Below are 13284 nucleotides of genomic sequence, written 5' to 3'. Positions count from 1 at the left end.
ACTTAATCAAGTTTAATTTTTACTTTACTATCCCTTTACTTTATTTGTAGTTACAAGACTTTGCAATCTACTTTAATTATTTTATTTTGTTCCCTTTTCCTGCAATTTAAAGTGATGGTAAATTCTAGCTTTTCACCATAATTAAAAATAAAAGTGTCCTTCATTCATCAGTTTAAAAAAACAAAACAGATTAATAGGTACCTATATTTCGCCGCGGCTTCAATGCTAACCTAAGTGCCTCCGGCTGCCCACGACACAGCTCAGTTTTTTAATGAGGTGACATTTCCACCTCCTTAGCCAATAGCCGTGCTAGCCTATGGCATAATTCCGATTGGCTGGCATGGCTATTGGCGTAGAGGTGAAAACGCCACCTCATTGATAAACAAATCTAGCGTTACAGAAACATAAGGAATTACTATCACTAAAAATAAATGTGACTTTTATTAGGTTAAAAAAACATGAATGAAAGTCACCTTTATTTTTACCGATAGTAAATCCTAAAGTTTTTGAAACGCTAGAATTTACCATTCTGTTTTTCTAAATTCCACTGAGTTTCTATAAAGTAATGGGTGCCGTCATGTTTGAACTTAAAAGGATATGAAACCCAAAATTTTTCTTTCATAATTCAGAGCATGCCATTTTAGTTCTATTAACTTTTCTTTGTTCTCTTGGTATCCTTTTTTTGAAAAGCAGGGAGATAAGCTCAGGAGTGTGCACATGTCTGCAGCTCTAGATGGGAGCACTTTTCCAGCCATGTTGTGCTCCAGACAGCTTCATGCTACCTACCTAGGTATCTCTTCAACAAAGAATAACATGAAAAGGAAACAAATTTGATTATAGAAGTAAACTTTAAAAAATTGTATGCTCTGTCCGAATCATACATAGAAAAATGCTTTAAAGTCTTACATTAGATTAAGCTACAAATAGCCTCCTGCACCTTTTCTATATCATGCAGCAGGAACTGTAAAAAAGTTATTTTAAGATGAATATTGTTTCTGGCCACTTAAAAATGTCTGCCAAGCTCCTCCCACTTATGACATCATGATCTGGGCTGCATATGGCATCCAATCACAGAAGGCTCACTAGTTGGATTCAACAGACCGTCAATGCTTTTCAGCAGAGTGCCTGGATGCAGCTCAGATCATGATGTCATTGGTGGGCGGAGCTTCGCAGTCATTTCAAAGTGGCAAGAAACAATATTTATTTTAAAATAACATTTTTACCATTCCTGCTGCATGAAATAGAAAGGGTGCAAGAGGCTATTTGCAGCTTAATCTAAGGTAAGACTGTAAAGGGCCACTAAACCCAAAATCTTTCTTTCATGATTCAGATAGAGAATATAAATTTAAACAACATTACAATTTACTTCTATTATTTATTTTGCTTAATTGTTTAGATATCCTTAGTTGAAGAAAAAGCACATGGTGAGCCAATCACACGAGGCTTCTATGTGCAGCAACCAATCAGCAGCTACTGAGCATATCTAGATATGCTTTCCAGCAAAGAATATCAAGCTAATAAAACAAATTAGATAATATAAGTAAATTAGAAAGATGTTTAAAACTGCATTCTCTTTCTAAATCATGAAAGAAAAAATGTGGGTTTCATGTCCCTTTAAGATGACTAAGGTGCATACTGTAAAATTGTTTTTTCCTTAATGTATTTTCAATGACTTGTTATATATACCAGCTGCAAAGTATAAAATGTACGAGAAACTGCATTTTCAGGTTTATTTGTGTATATGAATTAGCTGGTTTTGTGCTTTTAAACCACAACCTATTACAATAGGTTGAGTTTGCAGGTAATATCGGATCTCGTTATGTTATCACTTTGTGTACACAGACTTGCTTCCATATCTTATATTTTACTGGAAAACCAAAGCTCAATACTTAGAGAAGACAATAGAAAATTAATGTATTATTACTTAACTATCCTGCACCCCTCTGTGAGTGTAAGTTCTTATGCTGACTGTGTTTACATTGCCTGGATAAAAGACCAGAAACCTTCAGTATAGGTGGGGGATACCACAGGCTAAATCAGCTATTTCAAATGCTGAAATAAGGTTAAAGGAGCTACTTGTAAACCATTTAATACTCTCCAGCAGGTAAAATGGATAAATGGGAATCATTTAAAGAGAGGAAACATAAAAGAATAAAGGAATGTGTTCAAATAAGGCTGTTCTATCTATCTCTACACACACTCGTTTATAATTATGTTTTAGGTTATTGCAGGGAATGAGTAAGATGTTAGACATTTTCCTTTGTTATTAAAAGAAAAATAAATTTATTAAAAAAATATTAGAAAAAGTTTTGGAGCTTTTAGATTATACGTACAAATGCTGTTTTCTTTAATGTTCAAGGTCTTCAGAAGATCATATCAACCATGTGTACCATCTGCTCATGACACAACTGAACCAGGAACATGCAGAGATCCGTCTTTCTGCTTTTCAGATAGTTGGCGAACTGTTTTCACGTTCACATCAGTTCCGAACATTGCTAATTTCAAACTTTCAGGAATTCCTGGAGCTCACTGTTGAGACTGATTATGAGCAGCCACTCCCTCCACCCAAAGAAGTAGCTCAGAAGCTGAAGACGTTGGCAATTAAAACTGTACAGGAATGGCACGAAAAATTTGGGGAGGCTTACAAGAAACTGTCTTTGGGCTACAACTTTTTGAAGCAGAATAAAAAGGTGAGCCCTGTCTGTTTTTTTGTTTCCATATGTATTCAAAAGTGTTTTGTTAATGGATAGATTCCCCCTTTTGTGGCGGAATAATAGTGTTCACATCAGAACGAAGTTCTAATCTAAACACTATTAGTAAAAATTAAATCACACGATTGTCGATGCAATCGTGTGATTTCAAGGCTTGGATCGGATCATGGGGGACTTAGGCACACACCCCAGGCTGATTTGTGCCTTTGTCAAAGGGGAAAGCAACAGCTGGCTCATATGGTAGGACGTTCCATGCCGTCCTAATGGCGTTAAAGCCCAGCGTTGTTAGGTCGGCATAGAAAATCCTAGCAACTTCAGTTACACACAGGCTATGGTTAAAATACACATCTGCTTCAGTTACTGAACTTGATTATCTTAAGTGGTGTTCAAGCAACTGTCTGTGTGTGGCCCTGAACTATGGTTTCTCAACTCCAGTCCTCCAGTACCTCAAGCAGGCCAGATTTTCATGATTTAGAAAAGAAGAAAGGGGTGCCTCATAGTGTATTTCAGATGACTTGTATATAAGGTAAGTAAAAATGAACTCACAAGATTGGTGGCACCGTACAATGGCCGGCACTTATCAGCGGCTAGCTTGTTGCGGTAGGCGGAATGTATCTCTGCGTGTTCCCAGCAGTCACCCTTGGGCGGCTCAAACGTTCTCTCAGCGATATGTAAAAGCGGGATGGACCTGGAAACCAGAACTGGACCAAGCCAGTAAAAGACAACTTCCAAGGTTAAAAACAATCCTTTATTGTTGATTGCAACGCTTTTCTCGACCACACACTGGTCATTTCCTCAGGCAAATAAAAACGGATAAAAACAATAGTAATCAGCGTCTTTAAATACTTATGGTATCATTAAGACCGGAAGTTATACTTTTTAAAAATAACCAATCGAATACATTGTATCAGACATTGAATTTGCGCAACTGCAAGAATTTATAATGCATATATAATATTTTAAAAAATCTTGTGCATAATATCTGTTACACAATCACAATCTTTAATGCAAAATTAAAATTCTTCTTTGCGTCTCTAAATTACTTTTGAACGTCAAGAATTGGGGATAAGTCGAATGTTGCAATTTTGACTTTCAAATTGTAGAATTAATCTTTCCCTTAAAGGGAAATTAAACCCCATTTTTTTTCTTTTGTGGTTCAGGTAGAAGAGCATGCAGTTTTTTGCACTTTCCATTTTACTTATATTATCAAATTCTCTTTAATTTCTTGTTATCCTTTGCTGAAGGAGCAGCAATGCACTACTGGGAGCAAGCTGAGCACATCCAGTGAGCCAATTACAAGAGACAAATATGCACAGCCACTAATCACCAGCTAGCTCCCAGCTGTGTATGTACATATTCTTTTTCAATAACAAATACCAAGAGAACAAAGTACATTTGAAAATAGAAGCAAATTTAAGTGTCTTCAAATTACATGCTGTATCTGAATTATAAAAAAAAATTAATTTTGGCTTCCTATCCCTTTAAAGGGATACTAAACCCAAATTTTTCTTTAAGCAACTTTCTAATTTACTCCTATTATCAATTTTTCTTCATTCTCTTGCTATCTTTATTTGAAAAAAAAAAAAAAACAGGAATCTAATCTTAGGAGCCGGCCCATTTTTGGTTCAGCACCTGGGTAGCGCTTGCTGATTGGCTAGCCTTACATTCCTGCTATTTTCAAATAAATATAGCAAGAAAAATTGATAATAGGAGTAAATTAGAAAGTTGCTTAAAATGACCTGCTGTATCTGAATCATTAAAGAAAAATTTGGGGTTTAGTGTCCATTTTTAAAATTTGTTCTACCATTCATTTGCTTGTTTAGTAATAATGTTAACATTAATAAACTGATTCTTTATTTTTTATATCGACTGTAACATTGAAATACTAAGATTTTAATTCTTTGTATTCGAAATATTATTTTCTTCATGCGATTCGGTAATTTTGTGACTGATTTTGTTTATCTTTAGGTGGATTTTCAGGATGTGAGCTCCAGAACATTAGCTGAGAGAAAAAGAGAGGAGGAAAAGCAAAAACGTTTAGAAAATATTTATAAAGAGAAGGCAAAAAATGCAACAAAAGAAATGGAAGGTAAGAAGATACATTACACTTCTCAATCCATTTCGACTTTAGTATTCTGTGTTAAAGGGACATGAAACCCAAAACTGTTATTTCATTATTTAGATAGAGCGTAAAATGTTATACAACTTTTCCAGTTTACTTCCATTATTTAATTTGCTTCATTCTGTTAGTATCCTTTGTTGAAAAGCATACATGGGTATGCTCAGGAGCTGCAATGCACTACTGGGAGCTAGCTGCTAATTGGAGGCTGCGCATATGACTCTTTTCATTGGCTTACCAATGTGTTTAGCTAGTTCCCAGAAGTACGTTGCTGCTTCTTCAACGAGGGGGACCAAGAGAATGATGCAAATTTGATAATAGAAGTAAATTGGAAAGTTGTATAAAATTGTGTGTTCTATTGGAATCATGAAGGAAATGTTTGTGTTTCATGTCCCTTTAAAAGTAGATAATTGGTTATTAGTCCCTTATGTAATAACGTCTAAGATGTTGCATCAATGTATTTAACAATAGGAGTTGCACTGGGCATGCAGTTGCTGTAACAATACTTATATACGGCCCTTTTCTAATCATGAATAGTATGTCTGCAGCAGTATCTGTGCTAGGAGGTACAGATCAGAGTGCTTACAGAGTTGGTACAGTGGGCGCCATGCTGCTTGTGTGACATAGGAAATATACACAGAAGCCGAAGAGGAATAAATACAAATTTGGAGGCATGTAAGGATCTGCATGTGCAGTTTGGCCCATGATTTATATCCCACTTGGATACTTGTGTATACATGGAAATTCAGAATACATCAGTCATGCTATTTTCCCAGCTAATCTGTTTATTTTAAATAAGACCGATAAATACCATCAAGGTAGGTATAAAGATCCACATGGTACATGGCAATTGCTTTGAATTAAGCTTCACTTATTTTCAGCGTGAACTCTGTAATGTGATCGATATATATATATATATATAAAAATCATGCCCCTTAGTTAATTATGTATTTGAGTTAGTATTTTTATTAGTCAATGACAATTTAACTATGTATTAGAACATCTAATTGTTGCTGTTTTTGTTCATTTTCAGGAAATAGTTGTCCTCCCTATTTTATCTAACTAATTAAGTTTTAGATGTTGTTTTTGACAAAATTTGAATCCGCGTCCATTATATTTTTCTGCTTTACTCTGGTCAGAGTTATTTTTTTGATATATCTATATATATACCTATGTTTTTTTTTTTTTTTATTGTCAAACTTGCATGTTGTATCCAAATCATTTTTTTTGGACTTGACTGTCCCTTTTAAGAGCAAGCAATAACGTTTATTTTAGGTCAGTAATGACGTATGTGTGTGTTCTGCTGACAAAACTATTTTTGATTTGAATAGAAATGACAGAAGAGATTCAGTCCGCTCTTACTGAGATGGAGAACTGCTTTAAACTTTTGTTGCCGGATCCAGTTGATTTTGCGGTCTTCACTGAGGACACCGAATCTTTGAATAAAACCACTTACACTCACTCCAAAGCAGTAACCAATGAACCTTCATCCTGTGAGTTTGATGACGAGCAGCCATGTTGTAGCAAAGACTTGCCCTCACTATCGGTATCCCACAGTGTTTGTGCAAATGGAGCATCTCAACAGTTGCCTAAAGACTCAAAGAACTCTGACGAATCCGATGATGACTTTGAAGCAGTAGAAGAGCCGTTCATCAGAGATCATGGCCTTGGTTCTCGCAAATACAACCTTAGTCTTGAGATATCAACAGGTAACTTATTAAAGGGACAATCAAGTGCAGAAAAAAAATCTTAAAATGTGCAATAAAACATATTGAGTTATTTGCATATTATAAAAGGGCCAACTGAGGTAAAAAAAAGCTTATAAGTATTTTAATACATTTTCCAAAAATCTTCAAAATTACTTACACTTTAGTGTTACCAAGTGTAGCCTGCTGCACCCCCCTTAAAACTGTCTTACTCTAAACCCTGAGGTATCATGTAACAAAGTGTGCACATGACGATAATAACTCAAGTAAGAGGTGGTGGAGGAGGAACAACAGGTACTGCTATTATTTGTTGCCAAGAGACTTGTTTGTTTCTATGGGGATGATTTCACATGCTTTGTGAAAGCTTCAGCATTATACTGTGCACTACTTTAGTAAGGTGGCATGTGACTGTCCCCTACCGTGCACGTGCACAAGTTCATTCTGCCGAAGCTATGGCCTGAATAGCACCTTCCATATATGGAAATGCCAGGTGGGGAAGCTTGTTGCAAACAAAACTATGCCTGAATTAAAGGGGTTAATGGGGGTTAAAACAGAAACCCTTTTGCAGATAAGCTTTGGCTACATTAAATTTATGTTAGTTTATACTGTTTTATGTCCCTTTTAAGGGACACTAAAGTCAAAATTAAACTTTTATGATTCAGATAGAGCATGTAATTTCAAGAGACTTTCCCATTTACTTCTATTATCAAATTTTGTTCATTCTTTTTATATACACACTTTCTGAGGCAAGTTCAAAGGGTGTACGTATACTAGTCTGTGATTGGCTGATGGCATTCACATGATACAGATTTGTCTGGAAAAAAAATCTACTGCTTATTTGAAATTCAGAGTAAGTGTTATTGCATTTATCTTTTTACTATGTACTTGCTAATTTTGAAACTACTGTATTTAGTGGCCCTTTATGACTATAGGCCTGATGATCTAAAGCTCTCTGCTCTGGTGATATTATCTTAAACATCTGATCAATACTGTGAAGTCCCTCAGTCAAATTGTATCTTGAAAGCTATTTATCTATATACAGGGTTCTGGATGTGAAGGAGAGACACATACGTTATGGTATCCTGCTCAAAAAAGCCACCAAAGATGTGGTGTGGTTTCTCTCCATTCCAGTAAGTGTTTGATCATTAGTCTCTGTGTTTAACTCCTGCAAAAGGATTAAACCTATAATATCATCTCCAAAGTAGCAGTGCGCTACCAGGAACTAGCTGGGCATTTCTGCTGAGCCAATGGCAAGAGACATATTTGTGTATCCACCAATCGGCAGCTAGCTTCCAGTAGTACATATTTGCTTATAAACCCAGCAAAGTAGGCTTTTCAACAAAGGATGACAACAGGACAAATACATTTGACAATGCATGTAAATTGAAAAAACTTTTGAAAATGAATGCTCTTTATGAATCATTTAAGTTTTTTTTTTTTTTACTTTTGGCTTTCATATCTCTTAAAATATGTTACATGTATATACAATGCATTCCTTATGAGTTAGCTACCTAGGGCAGTGTTCTCCCTGGGCCATTAAACTTAATGTACATTTTCCTCAATTAGTGCCCGGTTTTGAAATATACTACTAAAAACAGTGGCAATTTTATTCATGAAAGTTTACGTTGCACCGTATTTTACTAATACTTACCTTTTACTTCTTCAAAGTCGGATCGGCATCCTCCCGCCTGCAGGTCCCCTGTAAAATACGTCACCAATGACGAAACCCGCTTCCAATCACGGCAGGGCCTCATGAGATGGACGCTCTGGGGGGAAGCCGTGATTGGAGGAAGCCAGTTTCGTCATTGGTGACGTATTTTTCAGGGGACCTGCAGGCGGGGGATGCCGATCCGGCTTTGAAGAAGTAAAAGGTAAGTATTTGTAAAAATATACGGTGCAATGTAAACTTTCATCAATGAAAGTGCCCCTGTTTTTAATAGTATTTTTAAAAAACGGGCACTAATTGATGAAAGTTTACATTCACTTTAACATAACATTAATCATATTTGTTCCCAGGTATTGTGTGCATATTCATGATTGTTTGCCCTTTATTTATCTTTGTTTTCATCATATTTGTTTTTCGGTCTAAGAATCTATAATGACAGCAGTTAAAATCTGTGTGTGTTTGTTATTATATTTTACAGACTTCAAATTGGATGAAAATGAAAATAATACAGATATCGTAAACAATCTTCTGGATGCTCATAAGCTAGTTAAAAACAAGTACTGGCCGACCGTGCAGTCCTGGATACAGGTGTGTAACAGTATTTTGTTCTCTGTTGTGATTTGTTTCTAGTAATTTGTAGTAATTCCTCTTAGCTAGATTACGAGTTTGGCGTTATGATTGAAAAAGCAGCGTTATGGCCCATAATGCTGCTTTTTCCCTAACGCTACTATTACAAGTAGGTGTACCGCACACCTTTTAGCCTGTCACGCAACGCCAGTACCGCACTTTTAAATGGGACTCCTATAGCGCTGGTATTACGAGTTTTTGCTGAGAGGCCAAAAAGTGAGCGGTACACCCTATAACCACAAGATCCGTACCGCCATCTAAAGTCAGTAGTTATGAGTTTTACGTTACAAATCTGTAGCATAAAACTCATAACTAAAGTGTTAAAAAGTAGACTATTACCTTTATAAGCTACCTATTAACCCCTAAACCGAGGCCCTCCCGCATCGCAAACACTATAATAAAGTTATTAACCCCTAATTTGCCGCTCTGGACATCGCCGCCACTATTAAAATGTATTAACCCCTATTCCGCTGCTCCCCGACATCGTCGCCACTATAATAAACCTATTAACCCCTAAACCGCCGCCCTCCCGCATTGCAAACACTATTTAAATATAATTAACCCCTAATCTTCCGTCTGCCCACACCGCCGCTATAATAAACCTATTAACCCCTAAACTAAAGCCCCCACAAAGAAATATACTAAAATAAACTATTAACCCCTAAACCTCACGCCCCCCTAACTTTATATTAAAATTACAATTTCCCTATCTTAAATTAAAACTTACCTGTCAAATTAAAGAAATTAATTTTAAACTAACAATTAAACTAAGATGATTATTAAACTACAATTAAACTAACTACCAATTAAATTAAACTAAACTACACATTAAAAAAATCCTAACACTACTCTAAAAATTACAAAAAGTATCTATTTACAAAAAAATAAAATAACTAAATTACAAAACAAAACACTAAATTACGAAAAATAAGAAACAAATGATCAAAAATAAAAAAGAATTATACCTAATCTAATAGCCCTATTAAAATTAAAATAAAAAAACCCAAAATAAAAAAACCCTAGCCTACAATAAACTACCAATGGCCCTTAAAAGGAATTCAGCTCTTTTACCTGTAAAATAAATACAAACACCCCCCCAACAGTAAAACCCACCACCCCCACAACCAACCCCCCCAAATAAAATAACTATCTAAGAAAACCTAAGCTCCCCATTGCCCTGAAAGGGGCATTTGTATGGGCATTGCCCTTAAAAGGGCATTTAGCTCTTTTACATGCCCAGACCCTAATCTAAAAATAAAACCCACCCAAAAAACCCTTAAATAAACCTAACACTAACCCCCGACGATCCACTTACAGTTCTTGAAGTCCCGCTTGAAGGATCCATCCAGCCGGCGAAGTCCTCATCCATGCGGCAAGAAGTCTTCATCCAGGTGGCCTCTTCCATCTTCATCCAGCCGGCGAAGTCTTCATCCAGACGGTATCTTCTATCTTCATCCATCCGGCACGGAGTCCAGTTTTGTTATATATTGCGTTTGCAAGTAAAAGCACTTACTGTTTGCGCCGCTGCCGTTTGAAAATGTCCGTCTGGCCCCTCCCCTATTTTGTCATCAGTGACATCATCATCATTTTGTGATCCCTGTAATTTTTCTATCGTCCTTGTAACCTGCTTTAGCGCATGCGCAATGCGCCTATTGTACTAAAGGGGAACGAGACACAAATACTAGCTGCAGCTAAACCTCGCTCCACCCTGTAATGAGCTCTGGTCCTTTTCACGGCATCTGCACCTCACACCCTCGCACGCAACTCCTGAACACATACTGTTCAAATGCAAACACACACCAACATGCATTTACATGCACAGTGTGCCAAATGTATGTCAACTTTATAAGTTGCTGAGAATTTATAGCACCTGTAAGTTAAAAAAATAAACACCTGTAATAAGTCTACTAATTACCATAGCATGAGGTGTCAGTGTGCCTTTCTTAATATTTATCTGCTTATTCACTTTTCCTTTGTTATTCACATTGCAATCAAATCCCATCACGATATGTTTTTATTTTTTTATGTAACGTTTCCTTTTCTGCTGGGGAAACTTCTGTAAAAGTTTAACCTCTTAGTTAGATAGAAGTCCAGTTAAAAGATGTTATATCACAGTTTTCATGATTACTTTTAAGAAAACGGTATTACACTTCACTGTAATGCATAGCTGTTTTACAACAAATGTATTCTGACTCTGATCCCTCTTTGTTTCTGACCTCTCGCACCTCTACTGGTTTGTCCTGTGCACCTGCATGTGTGTGTTTGTATGTGTGTGACAGGAGTTGCGTGCGAGGTGCAGATGTCGTGAGAAGGACCAGAGATCATTACAGCAGCCGGTGTTCTGTCAGATATCAAATAATTTGCACCAAGAAAGAAAAAAAAAAAAGGGTGGAGCGAGGTTTAGGGAATCATGATCTTAACAGAGTTACACCCTTGAAAAGCAACGCATTGTCATTCATAACTTCTGTTGCTCACAAACAGGTTAAAAAGCAAATGTATTGGGTGCTGCTAACATGCAACTTTAAAGGTCCTATGAATGGTAACTTTTTTATATATATATATATATATATATATATATATATATATATATATATATATATATATATATATATATATATATATATATATATATATATATATATATAACTTAAAACGATTTTTGGGTGTACTGTCCCTTTTAGCAGCCAATCGGGATGTTAGTCCCGGGGTTTGCAAGTGAATGTGCATCTGGCATGTGCAGACATAGTCATGCAATTCCCCCCCTCAGTTTAAGGAAAATGTCTATGAAATCTTGTGAGTGTTCACTGAAATCTCATGAGATCATAGTAAAGTGTGACTGATGAAGCTGATTGGCTTCTTTTTTTTTTGTTTTGTTTTTTTTTGTTCAGTAACATGCAGCTGACAGAAGCTGCATGATAACAGAGCACTTACTCTGGTGAGCTGAAACAATTTTGATGTAAAATATCATCTTTTTTTTACATAGAGATGTTCAGGTGATATTCATTTGTCAGCTTATTATAGTTACGCTGCATCACTTTTTCACGCAATTTATTATATGGGTATTATGTCCTTTTAACCCCTTAAGCCTAATTGATGTCATAGGTTGCTTTTCTCAGCATACCCTGTTGGCATAGTACCTACGTCCAATTTTCTGCCTGTCTGGTTTCGCAGCAGAGACTGCATCCAGAGGCAGAAGGCATCTGCCTTCATATGGTATGCAAGCACTGGTTGTTCTTCCTTTACCTCTCACCCCCAAACAGCTAGATATCTAGCTGTCCAGTAGCTGGTGATATACTCCAGAGAATGTGGTGGTGTGAAGACAGGTGTGGTGAAAATCACCTGGCAATTATCATGTAATCATTGGTGTGTATATAATAGGAGTTTGGAAGTGGGGCAGTCACCTTGAAAAAGGCCCAAGTGTGGGCTGAAACGTTGGAATGGCTGTAACTCACTTTAAAATAAAGTAACATTGGATTTGGAAATACAGAGTCTTCTTCTTATATGCATGCATACACACACAAACTCATACATACATGAAAAAATAGTGCCCTTTTAAATGCTATTTTAAATGCAAAATGTTATGCTGCATATGTCCAGGAAAAAAGCAGCCTACCGTTATACAGGGGATGAGTCCTGAAAGGGCACATATCCTCCTGTCTCAGAAGTGAAGCGTCCGTGAAAACCTTCAGCACTTCTCCTTACACGTCGCAAGGCTTCTAGAGAGAGGATAGAGAGACCGTGCAAGGAGTAGTAGCCAGCGGTCACTTACTGCGCCTGATTTCAACGGATGTTCATTAACTCGGCCATGCACTTCTTCTGTCTGTTTAAAAACAAATTTCTTCTTCTGGTTCCGCACCTCTGCTTAACTGCTCCTGCGCGCCCCTCAGTTTACTAAAAAATGTATTTCTTTTTGATAGGTAAATAAAACAAACAAGGCTCTATTTAAATGGAGTGATAAAAAGACAGAGATAAAAGGGGTAAAAGAGACAGTACAGTAAAAATTCTAAGTTAATAATTTAGATAGAGCATGCATTTTAAAAACAACTTTTCAATTTACTTCTATTTCTAATTTTACTTAGTTCTTTTGGTATCCTATATTAAATAGTAATCCTAGATGAGCTCAGGAGTGTGCACGTGTCCTCAGCCATTTGGCAGCAGCGTTTTTAACTATAGTATTGTTTATAGCAATGTTATACATAGTTATAAACTCTGCTGCCATAGCGTGTCTGTATGTATAACATTGCTATAAACATTGTTGCAAACTGCTACCAGATGGCAAAAGACACGTGCATGCTCCTGATCTCACCTAGGATTGCTCTAATACAGGATACCATGAGAATTAAACAGAATTGATTGTCAATTTGAAGGTTGTTTTGAAATTTCATGTTCTATCCAATCCATTTAAGTTTAATTTGGACTTGATTTAAATATAAATATATGTAGAAAGAAACCAAA

General features: G+C 36.4%; 1 protein-coding gene across 1 annotated transcript in view; it reads left to right on the top strand.

Annotated features, from left to right (window-relative positions):
- UVSSA (UV stimulated scaffold protein A) overlaps positions 1–13284 on the top strand; it is a 263756-nt gene that overhangs the window by 16188 nt on the left and 234284 nt on the right. Inside the window, exons 3-6 of the mRNA XM_053704239.1 lie at positions 2360–2690; positions 4680–4800; positions 6162–6539; positions 8681–8790. Coding sequence (XP_053560214.1) covers positions 2360–2690; positions 4680–4800; positions 6162–6539; positions 8681–8790 — 940 coding nt within the window. The remainder of the gene's footprint in view (positions 1–2359; positions 2691–4679; positions 4801–6161; positions 6540–8680; positions 8791–13284) is intronic.

The sequence above is a fragment of the Bombina bombina genome, chromosome 2, assembly GCF_027579735.1.
Source record: "Bombina bombina isolate aBomBom1 chromosome 2, aBomBom1.pri, whole genome shotgun sequence".
In the NCBI taxonomy this organism is placed as follows: Eukaryota; Metazoa; Chordata; class Amphibia; order Anura; family Bombinatoridae; genus Bombina; species Bombina bombina.
The sequence above is the reverse complement of the archived record's forward strand: the minus strand, read 5'-3'. Positions and strand labels throughout refer to the sequence as shown.